We start from the raw sequence: 15,337 nt of genomic DNA on the forward strand, positions 1-15,337 counted from the left end.
GAAATAGCCCCGGCTGGTGTTGCTCAGTGGGCTGGACATCATCCTGCGCACTGAAAGGTTGCTGGTTCGATTCCCGGTCAGGGCACAGGCCTGGGTTTCGGGCTCGATCCCAGGTAGGGGGCATGCAGGAGGCAGCCGAGGGGTGCTTCACTCTCACATCAATGTTTCTCTCTCTCTTTCCCTCTCCCGTCCTCTCTCTCTAAATACCAATTTAAAAATCTTTTTTAAAAAGTCATAGAAGAAATAGATGAAGGCCCTGCCTTCAAGGACCTCTCTATCTCAACATACACACTTTATTTATTTATTCATTTATTTATCCTCACCCGAGGGCACCTTTTGCATTTATCTTCAGATAGAGCGGGAGGGAGAGAAGGAGGAAGCGAGAGAGAAACATCGACGTGAGAGAGACACATGGAGCGGTTGCCACCTACATGACCCCAACCGGGGCTGGAGACAAACTGTAACCAAGGTACATGCCCTTAGAGGGAACCGAACCCAGGACTCTCCGGCCTGCGGGCCGATGCTCTAACCACTTAGCAAACCAGCCAGGGTTCAACATATTTGCTTTAAAACTGTCAGTTTAGGGGCTATCTCCCAAGGAAGGAGAGGCTGGCTGATCAGCTAGGTTTCCTAGAGAAGGACCTTGCAGGACGCACAGAGAAGGCAGCCGGGTCAGACAGGCCAGGCGGGGGTGCACGAGCAGTCGCTTGTTAGACTTCTTCAGAAAGAAATCAATAGGGGGGAAAGATCATTAAAAGAGAAAAATCTATGAACCACCGTTCTAAACTATTTACTTATATTAACTACTTTATTTCATTCTCCCAACGGGTCTATGAAATGAGTCCCATTAGTGTGCCCATTTTACAGGAGAGGAAAGTGATGTATGGAGAGGTTGAGTAGCTTGCCACAGGTCAGGAGGACCAAGCAGACATTCAAACCCAGTTGGAAGCCCTCAGGTTCTCTGCGCTCTTAATGACCACATTATGCTGCCTACTGGTGATGCTCTAAGCCAACTAGAAGACAACTTCATTACAGCTGAAAAGACACATTCATTGAACTGTGTTCTAGCGAGACCTGCCCTGGAGAAATGTTTCATAAAAGTCAAGTCACCATCAACCCCAACCTGCCCCCCGCCCACACACACAGCTAGAACCCATATCTCCACATGCTTCATGGGAACCTCCACTCCTAAACCATTCTGGCCAGTAACTCTTCAAGATGAGAAACAAAACATTTAAATAACGTTTTCCTCTCCTTCCACCTTCCTTCCCTCAACAGTCTTCCTTCTAATACTCACATCCTCATGCTCTCCTCAACTTTGCACTATTCTGAACTTAAACGTCCTAGTACTTATTCATACTAATGTGTAAATGACTAGAGCTTCAAATAACTGCCTCTGTGACAAATGGCCAGCCTCCAAATAGCTGCTAACTCAAGCCAGTTTCCTTCGCTCACTTCCCACAGCTAATTCAAGGATCAATACGAGCCATGGCTTCCTTCCCATTTTCTCTTCCTTGATGGTATCACTCTTCTCTTCCTCTCACCCCTACACCCTAAAAACCTGCTCCACTTAGAGAACCTGAAGTTTAAACCAAAAGTAGTGGTTCTCCAGTACACATCAAGACACCCAAGGAGCTTTAAAGATCTGCTAATGCCTCCAGGGATGGATGCCGGCTTAATTCATGTGGCCTGAGCAACAGTTCTTGTCTTTTTACTTTTGTTAACATTTATTTTACGCTGAATTTACTTCCGGGCCATAAGTTTTTGTTTCCTCAGTTTCTTCTCAGATAATCCATTTTCCTGTGTAGCCTCTTCTTCTGGTTTAGGAACAATCTTCTCTTTTTCAGTAGGATCCTCTCGGCTCACAGAAGGGTTAATCCGCCCATGAGCTCTGTTAGTTCTGTGCTGCATCTTGGGAGCTTTGCTCACCCGGATGTGCTCAATGACCAGAGAACCTACATCTGCACCCTTAAGCTCTGCTTTGCTCTCTGCAGTTTTAAGCACATGTAGCAAAAATTCAGCACCTTTCTGGACCACCGACCCTGTGTCCTGGGCACACCTACCAACTCCACCATTGTGAGGACAGAATGGCACACATGGCTTCTGTAAAGTGACATCCTCAGATACGTGGTGGCTTTTCGGACATGCATGCCCTTGATGGCCTGGGAAGTTTCACGAGTGTTTTTAAAGTGAACACAAAAATTTGAACCTCTTTGCATGATTCTGTGGGGCTTTCTGGGTCAAGTGCTGGGCTTTATTTATTTATTTATTTATTTATTTATTTATTTTCCTCACCCGAGGACATTTTTCCATCCTTTGCTCAGATAGAGTGGGAGGGAGAGAGAGAGAGAGAGAGAAACTTTGACATGAAAGGGACACCTTCAATGGCTGCCTCCTGCATGACCCAACCAGGGCCGGGGACAAACTGCAACTGCAGTACATGCCCTTAGCGGGAACCGAACCTGGGTCTCTCTGGACCCCAGGCCGACGCTGTAACCACTGAGCCAAACCAGCCAGGGCGCTGGGCATTATTTTAAAGTTATGTCTCTTTACTCATTTGAACCTCAATACCACCCTGAGATAGATATTATAATGCTCCCCTTTCCAGATGAGAAATCTGGACCCAGAGAAGTGAAGTAATCTGCCCACAGCCTCACAGCTAATGGGTGGCAGAACGCAGCACCCTGGCTCCGGGGTGTCCATTCTGGACAGGCTCCCCACACAGCCATGGATGAGAGCCACATTGGCAGGAGCCAAGTTCCAAGGGACCAACCTCTCCTCCCACCAGCAACTGGCTTAAGCTCAGCCCATTGCATAGCCCCCTGCTCTTGGCATTGTGCTTCCTTGCTAGAGACTGGGCGCCCTGACCCTCACCTGCTGCTTCTCCCGCTCGCAGTGACTCTTCCTTCTGACTTGACACATCCTTGGCTCTGCCACAGTCCCCCTCTTCCTGTCTCTTTTTGGTATTTGATAATATTTCCTTAATAAGCAGCCTTTTCCGGTACCTTTCTCCTGGGGGGCTCATTCTGGCTTCCCCCACCTCCTCACCCCACCCTTCCTCCCAGGGGCCTCTGTCCCCAGCCCCTTGGAGCCTCGGCCCACGAGCACCCCTCTGAAGGCCAAGCAGAGGAAGACTCCCCATGTTCAATGTCCACACGCCACATTTCTGTATTTGCTTTCATATCAGTTCCTAGGCCTAAGCTCCCTTTGGAGTTCACCAACAGCCTTTTTGATGCATTCCTCCAGAGCAAATATTTTTGCAATAAACATGTTATGCAGGTCCAGAAACTCGTGCAGGCTGGTAGCGCTCCACTTGCCCATCTGGATCTACATCTGGTCATGCTCGGTGCACCAGGAGGCCGGCCGGGACGGACTGCACCTGAGGACGGTCTCGTCCCATCTGGATCTACATCTGGCCCTGCTCGGTGCACCAGGAGGCCGGCTGGACGGACTGCACCTGAGGACGGCCTCGTCCCATCTGGATCTACATCTGGCCCTGCTCGGTGCACCAGGAGGCCGGCAGGGATGGACTGCACTTGAGGACGGCCTCGTCCACTGGCTCCCAGGGGTCAGACAAGGGGACAGACAGGTAGGAGGTAAAAGTTCAGAAGAAGTGAGCTGGTGGATTTACACCAGCCCTTCCTGGTGCTGTGGGCTGCCTGTGACTTCTTTCCACCAGTCTGCCCTTCAGCTCCAGGTCTCTCTCCAGTTTCCTGTCCCTGCTCCCTCCCTTCCCTTCCTGGGCAGGGACCATCCCCCTGGCCCCACCCACACCCCCATAAACAGTCCCTTCTTTAAACTCCCACCATCTCCACAGTTCTTTGTGTTTGCCCTCTGGAACCTTAGGCTACACCTTCCTATGGTGGAATTTGAGCATGACTGCCAGGGAGGACAGGCTCTCTGGGAGGCCTGGGACAGCGTGACATTTGGTGACCAGCTCCACTTAGCAGCTCCTTCACAAGATAACATCTGATAAGAGTCAGAAAGCTAAAGGAGGTCAGGAGAGATCACTTCTCCCCCCACCCACTCAGCCTTCCAGAAGAGGCCCCTTGTGCCGGTCCTGGGATTAGCCAGACAGGGCCCATGACGGAGGGCACAGTCACTGCTTACAAAGCCACGGCCAACCCAGAGTCTCAGCCTAGGATAGGGCCGGGGCCGGGGCCTGGAGCCCTGCAATGCAAAACTCGCCAACTCTGTAGCCAACCAGGGAAATAATTTTTTTAAAGATCCGTTTCTGTCCACTGTGCTGAGAGCATCGCCCCGACACCCACACCGTCGCCTTTCAGTACGGGGACGAGTCGGACTCAGACTCACGCTCTCCCTGGCAGCTGCTGGTCAAATCTCATCACCGGTCTGCGAAGGATTCTGAGCTCTCCTGCGAGGCTGACACTCAATGCAAAGAAAGTTCTAAAACTGGAGATAATTAGAAGGCAAGGCTTCAAGTGACATGCTGAAAAATGTCACTGCTCTGCCCGATTTTTAGGTGAGTTTTTAACAAATCAGCATCCCTTTGTGGGGAAGTCTTACAGGGTGGGAGTTCACCTTCAATGAACGGCAGACGCCCTGGAAGAACTGTCACAGGAACACACTCTCGGCCCCCACACCACCCAGCAACTGGACTCTCCCTCATCCTCGCCTTCCCCCAAAAGAATTTTAAAAACCCTCAGACATGTTATAAAAAAGACAGACAACCCCACTGGCCAGGAAGCGCTCAGCGTCAGCAGTCATGAGGAAAACACAAAGTAAAACCACAGTGTGATTCTAGTGTGAAAAAGATCAGAGCCCAGGGTGCTTCTGGGGCGGTGGGGGCGGGGACCAAGCAGGAAGGGCCTTCGGGTGGCGGTGGCGTTTTACAACGTGAGAGGGGTTCGGGCTGCACAAGTGCAAGCATTTGTCAAAACTCAGTAAAGGACACTGACGACAATGCACACGACTGTGAATTAAACCTCGAAAGGACGCACCATCTGCAAGCACTGTACGGCGGCCACGGGTGGCACCTGCAGGGTAAGGTGCAGGGCACTGTCTTGCACAGCCCACTCGGAGCGCTTCACGAGAGCAAGAGTGAAGACATGCACCTGTGGCATGTCCTTCTTCGTGTCTGGTTCCCAAGTCAGGGAGGCCTTCCCAGACAACCTTTTATTTTTATTTTTAAATTTATTTATTTATTTTTAAATGTGTTTTTGTTAATTTTTTTTTTTAGAGAGAGGGGAAGGGAGAGAGAGAGAGAAACATCGATGTGAGAGAAACATTGATGGCTGCCTCCTGCACACCCCCTACTGGGGATCGAGCCTGCAACCCGGGCACGTGCCCTGACCGGGAATCAAACCAGGACCTCTCAGTCCATGGGACTATGCTCCATCCACTGAGCCAACTCTGGCGGGGCCCTAGACAACATTTTAAAAAAATAGCAACCACTTCTCAAAATAATAATAAGACTGATGAACGGAGAGAAGGATAGATATGTGATAAGCAAACACAATAAAATGTTAACACAGGTTGGCTAGTGTGGCTCAATGGATTGAGCGTCACCCCATGGACAGAGGTCCCAGTTCGATTCCCAGTCAGGGCACATGCCTGGGTTGCGGGCATGATCCTCAGTGGGGTGTGTGCAGGAGTCAGCCAATCAATGTTTCTAGCTCTCTCTCCCTTCCTCTCTCTAAAAAAAAAAAAAAAATCAATAAAAACATATTAAAATGCTGCAGCAGAATCTAGACAGCACAGGAGTGCATACTATAAAACTCTTGCAACATTTTTGCAGGTTAACAATTCTGCATAATAAAATGAAAAAAAATTTAATTAAAACGGTAAAGCTAAAACACACACTCAACGCGAGACCAATACAGAACACACTCACTCAAGTGACTAAAATGAACAGATCGACTACGACAGGCATGGAAAAAATGCAGAATGACAGGAACTCCAACGCTGCTGGTGGGGATGAAAGTACTTACTGAAGCTGACCATGAGCATAGCCTGTGACTCAGCAATCCTACTGCTAGGTGTACACCCAACACAGATGAGGGCTTCTGTCCACCAAAACATGTACAAGGAAGTTCGTGGTAGCACTATTCACAAGTGTATGAAACAACTCAAGTGTCCGAGAGTGAGGTAAATAACTTGGTATATTCACAGTGACACGCTATATAGCAGTGAGAAAGAGCTGCTCCCCAAAACGTGGGTGGATCTCACAAACGTGATGTGGAGTGTAAGAAGCCAGACACCCTCCCCCAGTACAGAATACCTACTCTATGCTTCCTTTTAAGTAAAATTTAAAACTGGGAAAAACTAATGCGTGGAGAAAAGAAGATTTCTGGAGTGAGGTTCCAGGTCTGGGTCTCATGGTCATTACGAGTGTTCTTAGGTTGTGAAAATTTGCTGAACCGTACTTTTAATAATTTGAACAATTTTCTATATGTAAGTTGTCTTCAATTTAAAAGTTCTTACTTTTAAAAAAAGGTGGGGTCTTAAGCAATCTGTAGTGATCTGGAGTTCGGGGGTATTTTCATCTGTTGGCTTTGGGGTTTTATACCAACTGTCCATTTCAACCGTGGACATGAAGTGTAAACCTGCTACAGGATCATACAGAGCTGAAAGAGACTTCGAAGAACAAATAGTGCCGACCCGGTGTGGCTGAGCATCCTGGGCACTAAGAGGTTGCTGCTCAGATTCCTCATCAGGGCACATGCGCAGGTTGTGGGCTCAATCCCCAGTAGGGGGCGTGCAGGAGGCAGCCGATCTGTGTTTCTATCTCTCCTCTCTCCCTCTCCAAAAAATAAAATAAAATAAATAAATAATGTATTTTTTAAAAAAGAAAAGGAACAAATAGTTTAATGCCCCATATTTTGGGTGTTGGAAGCTTTGGCTCAGAAAGGTTAAGAGACTTGTCCAAATTACCTGACCATTGAGGGCCAAGATACCCTAGAACCTATGTACTCCAACTCCTCATCTAGCGGGCTCTCCTTGGCATATCAAGCCTTGGCAATCTCTCCAGGACTTCATGAGCCCAACCTTGCCACCGGGCAAACCACATCCATGCTCACAATACGGTGGTTCTCTCTGTGACAATGGAAAGTTCATGATATTGTTGTTTCAGACAGCACACAACAGGGGGCCAGCCACAGAATCTAAACCAGATTGTTGTAGATGCCCACACAACCACACAACCACACACACACACTGGGGGGCAGCAGTGTTCATCGGCTCACATAACTTGAGAGTTCAGGAATGCACCGCCTTCAGGGAGCGGTGGATCCAGGTGCTCGCACAATGTTAGCTCAGCTGTTTCCTTTTGTGCTAACAGCTTCATTCTCAGATGTTCCCCAAGAACAAACGAAGGTAGTCGTGGCAGTTCCGAGTTTATAATTCTACTAGCTTAACAACTCCAGGGGAAAACAGCATCTCCTTCCCAAAGGGTACAGCAAAAGCTCCTCGGAAGGGAGGACTCTCACAGGACCAGCGTGGGCCACATGCTATTCCTGGCTGGCCGTCCAGAGTCAGGTCGAGCCTGGGTCATGCATCTACCCTTCAGAGTTCAGGGGGAGCACCGGCTCCGGCCAAACCATTCATTTTCTATGACTCCACCTCACCTTCAGTTCCAAAGAAAAACTGAGGTGCAATGACCAGAACGAGGAGAATGAGAGACAACAGACATCTACCACAGTAAATGCCATCCTTGTCCCCTAACTCAAGCACTATAACAATGCTACCGTGTCACGGGGAAGGAAGGTCACAGACTGAACCGGAGCTTCCTGAGGGCTCCCATTCCCACGCATGTCAGCTGACCTCTCCGCAGTTACTCTCACGGACAGGCCTCAGTCATTCCCCTCAGCGATTAAGTATTACTCGTAAATCAAATACGCCCTCCGGTCCCAGCCAAGAAATCCAATGACAGGTGAGGGAGTCACACACAAAATGTGAATTTGACACCCAGCCTCATCACCCTTCCGCTCTGGGCACTCTCGTCCCCAGGCACAGGCTGGGCCCCTCTGGGGGTGCAGCAGATAGGACTGACTGGGCTCGGGACCAGCAGAAGTGGGAGCTGCCCGGTGTTAGATCACACAGCCTGTTCAGGGGACTGGGGGACTTGTTTCGAGAGGGGAAAATCACATGAACCCTCTCTCTAGGAGGGAGCCGCATGTGAACAGTGTGAATTACTCCTGGCTGTCATTTCCTACATTTATTTGGAGAACTGAATGTGTCCTTCAAGTTTCCCAGCCCCCTCCCACTCACTCTTGACAAGCACTCTGGGGGAGCTCATATCTTCCGATTATTTAAAAAGGAAGGAAAAAAAAAAAAACTCAAGGAATTGCAAAGGTCCCGTGTGCTCCACGGGGCTTTTTAAAAAGTTCAATCTTTTCATGTCACTGGCCATTTGTCACATTGCTTTTCCAGACAGGTATAAAGTGAGATAAGCCCATCACAAAAGGGCGAACGCTGTATAATAGCATTTACATGCGGTTCCTGCAGTGGTCAAATGCATAGTGACAGAAAGCAGAATGGTGGTTTGCAGGGGCTGGGGGCAGGGGTGGCAGCTATTGTTTAATGGGCACCACGTTTCAGTTCTGCAAAATGAAAGCATTCTGTGGATGGCAGTGACAGCCACACAACAAATGACTGTGCTCAACGCCCCTGCACGGGGCAGCTGGAAAGACAGAAATGGTCATCGTTATGTATATTTTACCATAATTAAAAAAAATAAATAATAAAAAAAGCGGGCAAGGAAAACTATTTCAGATAGGAAAACAGGAGCGTTTAAAGAAATAAAAATAGCTAGGTATAAAAATGCTTTAAGAGGAATACACCAATTAGGACAAAGTTGAAAGAAAGAAAAAGATCTTCCTAACACATTTTAGTGAACTATTTTTTTTTTTTTTTTTGCCTAGTCTGCTTAGTCAGTGAAGGCACAGGATAATAAAAACAAATTTGAGCATTATAATATTTGAAAACTAGGGAAACAATAAGGAACCCTTAACTGGCTATAAAAAAAGACTAGCACATTGGTGGAGCCAGGACCCAGCCTGCCATGAGCTCCGTCCGGGGCAGCCTCCTAGGCACCTGTGCTCAAAGACCCAAAGGACCCCCAGAGTCCTCCCACCTACCATGGACACACACTGGCTCCGGGCCTTCACTCCCGCTCCCTGCCTGAGACCTCAAACAAGTTACTTGACCTGTAAAGGTCCGTGTTCTCAGGGCACCAGCAGAAGACCCGCCCTGTGGGGTTGTCCCGAAGATGCCGACAGCATCCCGCAGGCCTGTGTCAGAGCCTGCAGTGCTGCGCGGGTGTCAGCCCAGGAGCTGCTCCCTTCTGTCGCCCAGTCCCACGGTTTCCGCAGTTTCCGGCACAGCTGGCCCTGTCACCCAGGAAGACCTTCTTCGGCTCCCCTCGAGGAAGTCATCAAACGTGGGCACGTAGGCAAAAATAAACACCGTGACAACATTTTTAATAAGACAAACAAACAAAAAGCTTAGAAAACTCTGAAGGGGAAAATAAAAACCGAGAAACACTCTCAATATCCATCAATACTAAACAAAGTACGCTATGTGCATGCCATGGAATACCACACAGCTTCTGTAAGCCACTGATGTAGCTGTGCTAACCAGAAAATACCTTCGAGATGTCACCCAGTGAAAAAAGAAATGAAGAAAGACGACGTTCTGGTTATTTGATTAAAATAAGAACTAAACCTACAAATCAGGATGTGTTTCCACAGGGTACAGGAAAGGGCGTCAAAGAGGACTTTCATCTCATTCTGGTTTCTCCACCCTTTCTCACGATTGCCCTCTCCAACGGGCCTCTGTTTCCTAATCACTTCCCACCACCGTGAAATTTTACCACCACAGACCCGCTGCGGATCGGTCTGCGCGCCGTGACCTTGGCACGGAAAGACCTAGGTTCTTTTTCCCATCCAAGACCCAATTCCTCCTCCCCCTGCCGATGGATGTGTAGTCTAATTCAAACTTTACTTGTGTGATTAAAAATTAATCCTTTCAAACATTCTTTCCTCAATCTCCTTCCCCAATCTGAGTGTGGGACTGCCCTCGGGGCCCGGGTGGGGTTAAGGGAACTGCAATCGGACGTCAGCCATGCTCACAGGTTTATGTCTGTACCAAACAGACGGGGACAAGACGAGAAAACGCGCGTCGGAGCTGTCTGTGCCTGCTGACCCTTAGTGTTGCCTAACCCTTGAGAACTCCCAATAGGGTCAATGTCCCAATGACTCTGGAGACCTCAGAGCCCATGGGGACTGTTCTGGTCTCCTGGTTTTCTTCCCATCCCCTGGCTGAACCTCGTCCTTTGCCAGTTGGCTTCTCCCTCATCCCCTTCAGAGTGCCTGCAGACCCCATCCCGGGACTTCTCTTCTCTGTCCACACCATTTCCTAGGTGACCTCATCCAGTGTGGCAGCTTGAAGACCACCTCTACCAGAATGACTTCAAAAGTATAACTGCAGCCCAGACATCTCCCCTGAACTCAACGATCATCCCTCCAAATGCCTGCGTAATGTCATTACTTGAACACATGTAAGAATGTCAAATTTAACATGTCCAAAACAAACCCTTCACATTTTCCTCAAACTCACATCTTCTAATCCTCGTGTTCTCATTGGATACCTGCTCCTTCTTTCCAGTTGCTTAAACCAAAAACCTTGGCACCATCTTCAAGTTCTCTCTCAAACCTTATATATCCAATCCATCACAAAATCCCATTAGATTTATCTTCAAAAAACATCCAAAACCCAACTGTTTCAACCATGTCAACGTCCATTATCTTGGACAAAGCCACTATCATCTGTGACTTGTATTACTGCAAAAATCTCTTTCCTCATCTCCCTCCTTCATCTTTGCTCCCTACTCCTCCTGTACCCTCCACACCATTCTTCTAGGTATTTTTAAACATTTAAAAAAAAAAGTTTACTTTTTATTTTTTATTGATTTTAGAGAAAGAGGAAGGGTGAGGGGGAGAGAGACAGAAACATCAATGGCAGAGAACATCGATGGGCTGCCTCCTGCATGTCCCCCACTGGGGATCGGGCCCACAGCCTGGGCATGTGCCCTGACCCGGAATGGAAGGGGCGACCTCTTGATGCACGGGTCGACACTCAACCACTGAGCCACACCGGCCAGGCTCCACATCCATTCTTAACAGAGCAACAGAATGATCTTTGTCAATGTTAAGCCAGGTCACATCAATCATCTGTTCAATGGTCCTCCAATGGCTCTGCCTGGCACTCAGGGTCAGGTCCTCATGCCCTGGGTCCCTCCCATCCCTCACTCCAGGCACCTTTCTGCCCCCATCTCCAGCACTCTCCACCCAACACACACTCTGCCCCAGCTACACTGACCTTTTTGCTGGCCCTGAACTTCAGGTATGCTTCCTCCGGCCCCAGGGCCTTTGCAATTGCTCTTCTCTCTGCCCTCCGGCTGGAATGCTCTTTTACCAGAATCCACACACTTGTTCAGTCACAGCTCCCGGGGCTCTGCTCACACGTCTTCTCCTAATAAGACCTTCCCTGCCCATCCCATTTAAAACGGCAATTTTGCCCTGGCCGGTCTGGCTCAGCGGTTAGAGCATCGGCCGGTGGACCAGAGAGTCCCAAGTTCGGATCCTGCTAAGGGCATGTACCTCAGTTGCAGTTTGTCCCCGACCCTGGTTGGGGTTGTGTGGGTGGCAACCAGTTGACGTGTCTCTCTCACATCAACGTTTCTTTCTCTCTCTTCCTCCCTCCCACTCTATCTAAAAATAAATGCAAATAAATAAATAAATAAAATGGCAAAGCTTCTAAATCACTGCAGTTTACTTAGTTTTATTTACTGTCTGCCCCCCCCCCCCACTAGAACTTAAACTCTATGAGGGCAGGATGTCTGTTTACTGTTTACTACTATGCCTCTAGCTTTGAGGGTGGTAGCTTGCACCCCACAAGGCATCTTTGAATGAGTGAACTTCCTATGTGCAATGTGCCACAAGGTTCCCATGCAAGGGAAGTGCCCTTTTTACCTTAAATCCTATTCCAGCTGCTGTCGCCTTGGAGGTCACTAAGCTTAAAAACACCACACCCCCCATCACATCCACACAATGCCACATCGGTCCCGGAGCAACTCAAAGGCGAGCGGGCATTTTCTGTGGCTGGGTTAGCAAGCAGCACTGGTATCAGATCCCTTCTAAGCTCAGTGATTTGCCAAAGGGCCCGCCAAGGGCAAGAGCCCCCCACTCCTGACTGCCAGACCCTCTTTTTCTCAGCTTCACCTGGGCCTTGAAGAACCTAGGATCCGTCAAGCCCTAAGTCCCATTCATGAAAGCTCTAAGAATTCCTTCACCCCTTCATCAGAATCTTCTCCTCTTCGGATTTGGAAGAGACCCAGAGGTGTAAAAACGGAACATCTTGACCGAATTTCCTCCCGGCAAGCTTTCCTCGGGCTCACTCACTCCGACACACGGGTCCCTCCCGCCAGACCCAGCCGGAGCCAGACTTTTCGGTGACTCGGTCCAACGCAGAGCTCCGGCAGTAAACCTGGAACCTGAGTCCAAGCCGCACTGTTGTTCGGAGCTGGCCCCACGCCTGTCTGAGACGGGCCGGGAAGCCAGGACAAGCGGAATCGGGAAACTGAGACAGTTAGACAGCAGTTTGCAGCCATCTAGTAAATCCCATCTCCCCAAACCAGGGACACTTAAGAGTAAATGATTTCCACTTCTCCCCAACCAGAGGCCAAATAGCTTCAATCACCCTACTCAGGGAGACAGACAGCAGAAATCCAATTAGTGTCATTTGCCAACCGTACCCAAGGACAGATGAAGTTAAGAGAATAAATCTCATTTTGGCACATCAGCATAAAGCTGATGAATATTCTATTGAAATCCTCCCTTAAGACCTCCCCTAAACGCCCAGCCTTTAAAACCCCTCAAAACACAGGTCCCAGAGCAGGCCCCCCTTCTTCCCCACAGCCTTGCATCTTCTCAACTCCAGGGGACCCCAGACGCTTGCCACCAGGGCAGCAATGGGCAGCAGCAGTTCCTCCCAGACGACCCCCTGAACCTGTCCCCAGGACCCCCTCTCCTCTGGCCTCTTGGTGAACCAAAGCAGCCGGCCTCGCCCGGCTCATTTCCCCGGCCCTCTCTGGCGTCACCATCCCCATCTTTAACACCTGCCCTCCAAAATCCATCTGGACTCGTGTTGTGAAGCTTTTCCTGCACAAAATCGAGAACCCACACCCCACCAGCCAGGCCCTAGGCAGACCCGCCCAGGGCCAGGCCCCCTTTCCGGTAACATCACCCAGAATGACAACAGTTCCTTAAAGCAGACCCTCTGGTAGCAAATGAGGAACATACCCAGTCAGCAGGGAATCAGCTTTCCTAGAAGCTTCTCTGAACTGTGTTGAGAAAAAGGCATCCATCGTGATTAAGTAACAGGCAACCACCTGCAACTTCCTCGGGACTTGAAAATTCTGTGACGTTAAGAAAAAATATCTCCAAAATGAACCTTGTCCAACTGCACAGGATTCATTTGCCACCTCCTAAATCAGTGCTGCCCAGGGCTCCTTCCGCTGCAAAGTCCCTGCGAGGGAGGGGGAAGCCGCGGGGGGCACTGGTTCCAAGCAGGGAGCCCAGACGCACCTCTGGCTGGCTGTGTGTCCTCAGCAAGTTTCTTAACCTCTCTGAGCCTTAAGTTTCTTTATTTGAGAAGTGAAATCTACCTCGCCAGGCTGTTGAGAAGATAAATGAGAAATCCTACGTGAAAGCCCTCTGTAACCATTACAGGACTAAACAAACGAAGTCATCACACGTGTTCAACACCATTTATGCTCAGAACTCTCTGAGGGGCACCATGAGCAAGCACAGTAGGGAGAGAGAAGACAGCCATCACGCTTGCCTTCCAGAAGCTTGAACTTCAGCTGGGAAAACACACACAGAACTCCTTACAAAGCAACATACCAAGAAAAGCACACACCTCCATCTGCTGCTTCCCCCAGTGTCCCTTGGGTTTGCTTGTTTGGACTCTACTATCTCCCTAAGCATCCATCAATCTGGCCAACTCCGGGACTTCAAAAGGCTCAAAGCTGTCAGCGAGCTGGTCTTCAAAGCCAAGCCAGATGGAAGGGCAGGGCCATTGCTGTCCACGTTCTTCACTCGGGTCCAGCCACGGCTGACTTCACCCCTCACCCAGCCAATGCTGCTCACAGTCGTCCTCTTCCGTGTGCCCTGCCCCTCCCAAGGAGGCCCCATGACACCCCATTAGCTTACTCACTTCCAGTGAGGCACTGTACAGAATACTAGCTACCAGTCCCCAGGCCAGCTGAAGAAAGAGGAAAGAAGGCAGGAAAACAGAATTCAAATGCAGCCATTAGCCAAAGGAGAAAAGAGGAAGTAGAGAGAAAGAAAAAAAAAAAAAAGCTAGAAAGTCAAAGGAAAATGAGGAACATAAATAACTATCACTTGACATCCAACTTCCAGCTTATAAAGGGCTTAAACTCACATTTTATGAGCTGTGCCAACATTCTGCAGGGCCGAGTAAGGCAGGCAGAGAATTGGATACCCATTTCGAAAATGAGAAAACTGAGGCCTGACAAGACCTCACACGTGGAGCAGGAGCTAGGACTGTGAACTTGCCTCCTGGTTTTGTAACTGGTGCTTTTCCCACCGCTGGTAGCCGTGCAGGCCCGGCTCGGACTAAAGAGCGCTTGGAGGCGGAACTGAGACCGCCGGAGGAGTGGAGGGTACTGCTCCCAACGGGCAAAGTGTGGACACCGCTCGACCGCCAACCAACCGGGGACTGGGTGAGCAAAGGCGCTGTGTTCATCCCAGGAAAAGTATCCAGCCGTAAAGAGCAATGACGCCCGACGAAGGCCATGGCGTGGATGCACCGCGAGGACAGCACGCTGAGTGAAATGGACCAGAACCAAAGGTCCCACGGTGTTGACTCCATTTACATGAAATGCTGAGAAGAGGCAAATCCGCAGACACAGAGAACAGCTTAGTGGTTGGCAGGGGCCTGCGGGAGGGAGGGCGGTGGGCAGTGACTAGTTAAGAGAGATGGGGTTTCTCTTTGGGGTGATGAAGAAGTTCCGGGACTGGATAGCATGATGGTTGCACAACGCTGTAACGGTACCAAACATCACTGAATTCTACAGTTTTTAAATGGTTAAAATTGTAAATTTTATGTTATGTGAGTTTTACCACGTTTTTTAAAGTGGGGTTGGGGAGTCCATCCGGTGTGGCTCAGTGTTTGAGCATCGACCCACGCACCAAGAGGTCACCGGTTCGATTCCTGGTCAGGGCACGTGCCCAGGTTGTGGGCCTGATCCCCAGTGGGGGGCATGCAGGAGGCAGCCAATCGATGTTCTCTT

At 49.5% G+C, this 15,337-nt stretch overlaps 1 protein-coding gene across 1 annotated transcript in view; it reads right to left on the reverse strand.

The window, feature by feature from the left end:
* Positions 1-14,238, reverse strand: part of GAS7 (growth arrest specific 7) — a 188,958-nt gene extending 174,720 nt beyond the window's left edge. The window contains exon 1 of the mRNA XM_036267943.1: positions 13,942-14,238. Within this exon, the coding sequence (XP_036123836.1) occupies positions 13,942-13,947 (6 nt within the window). The 5' untranslated portion in view covers positions 13,948-14,238. The remainder of the gene's footprint in view (positions 1-13,941) is intronic.
* Positions 14,239-15,337: the final 1,099 nt, after the last annotated feature.

This window comes from Molossus molossus, unplaced genomic scaffold (assembly GCF_014108415.1).
Source record: "Molossus molossus isolate mMolMol1 unplaced genomic scaffold, mMolMol1.p scaffold_m16_p_19, whole genome shotgun sequence".
Lineage (NCBI taxonomy): Eukaryota > Metazoa > Chordata > Mammalia > Chiroptera > Molossidae > Molossus > Molossus molossus.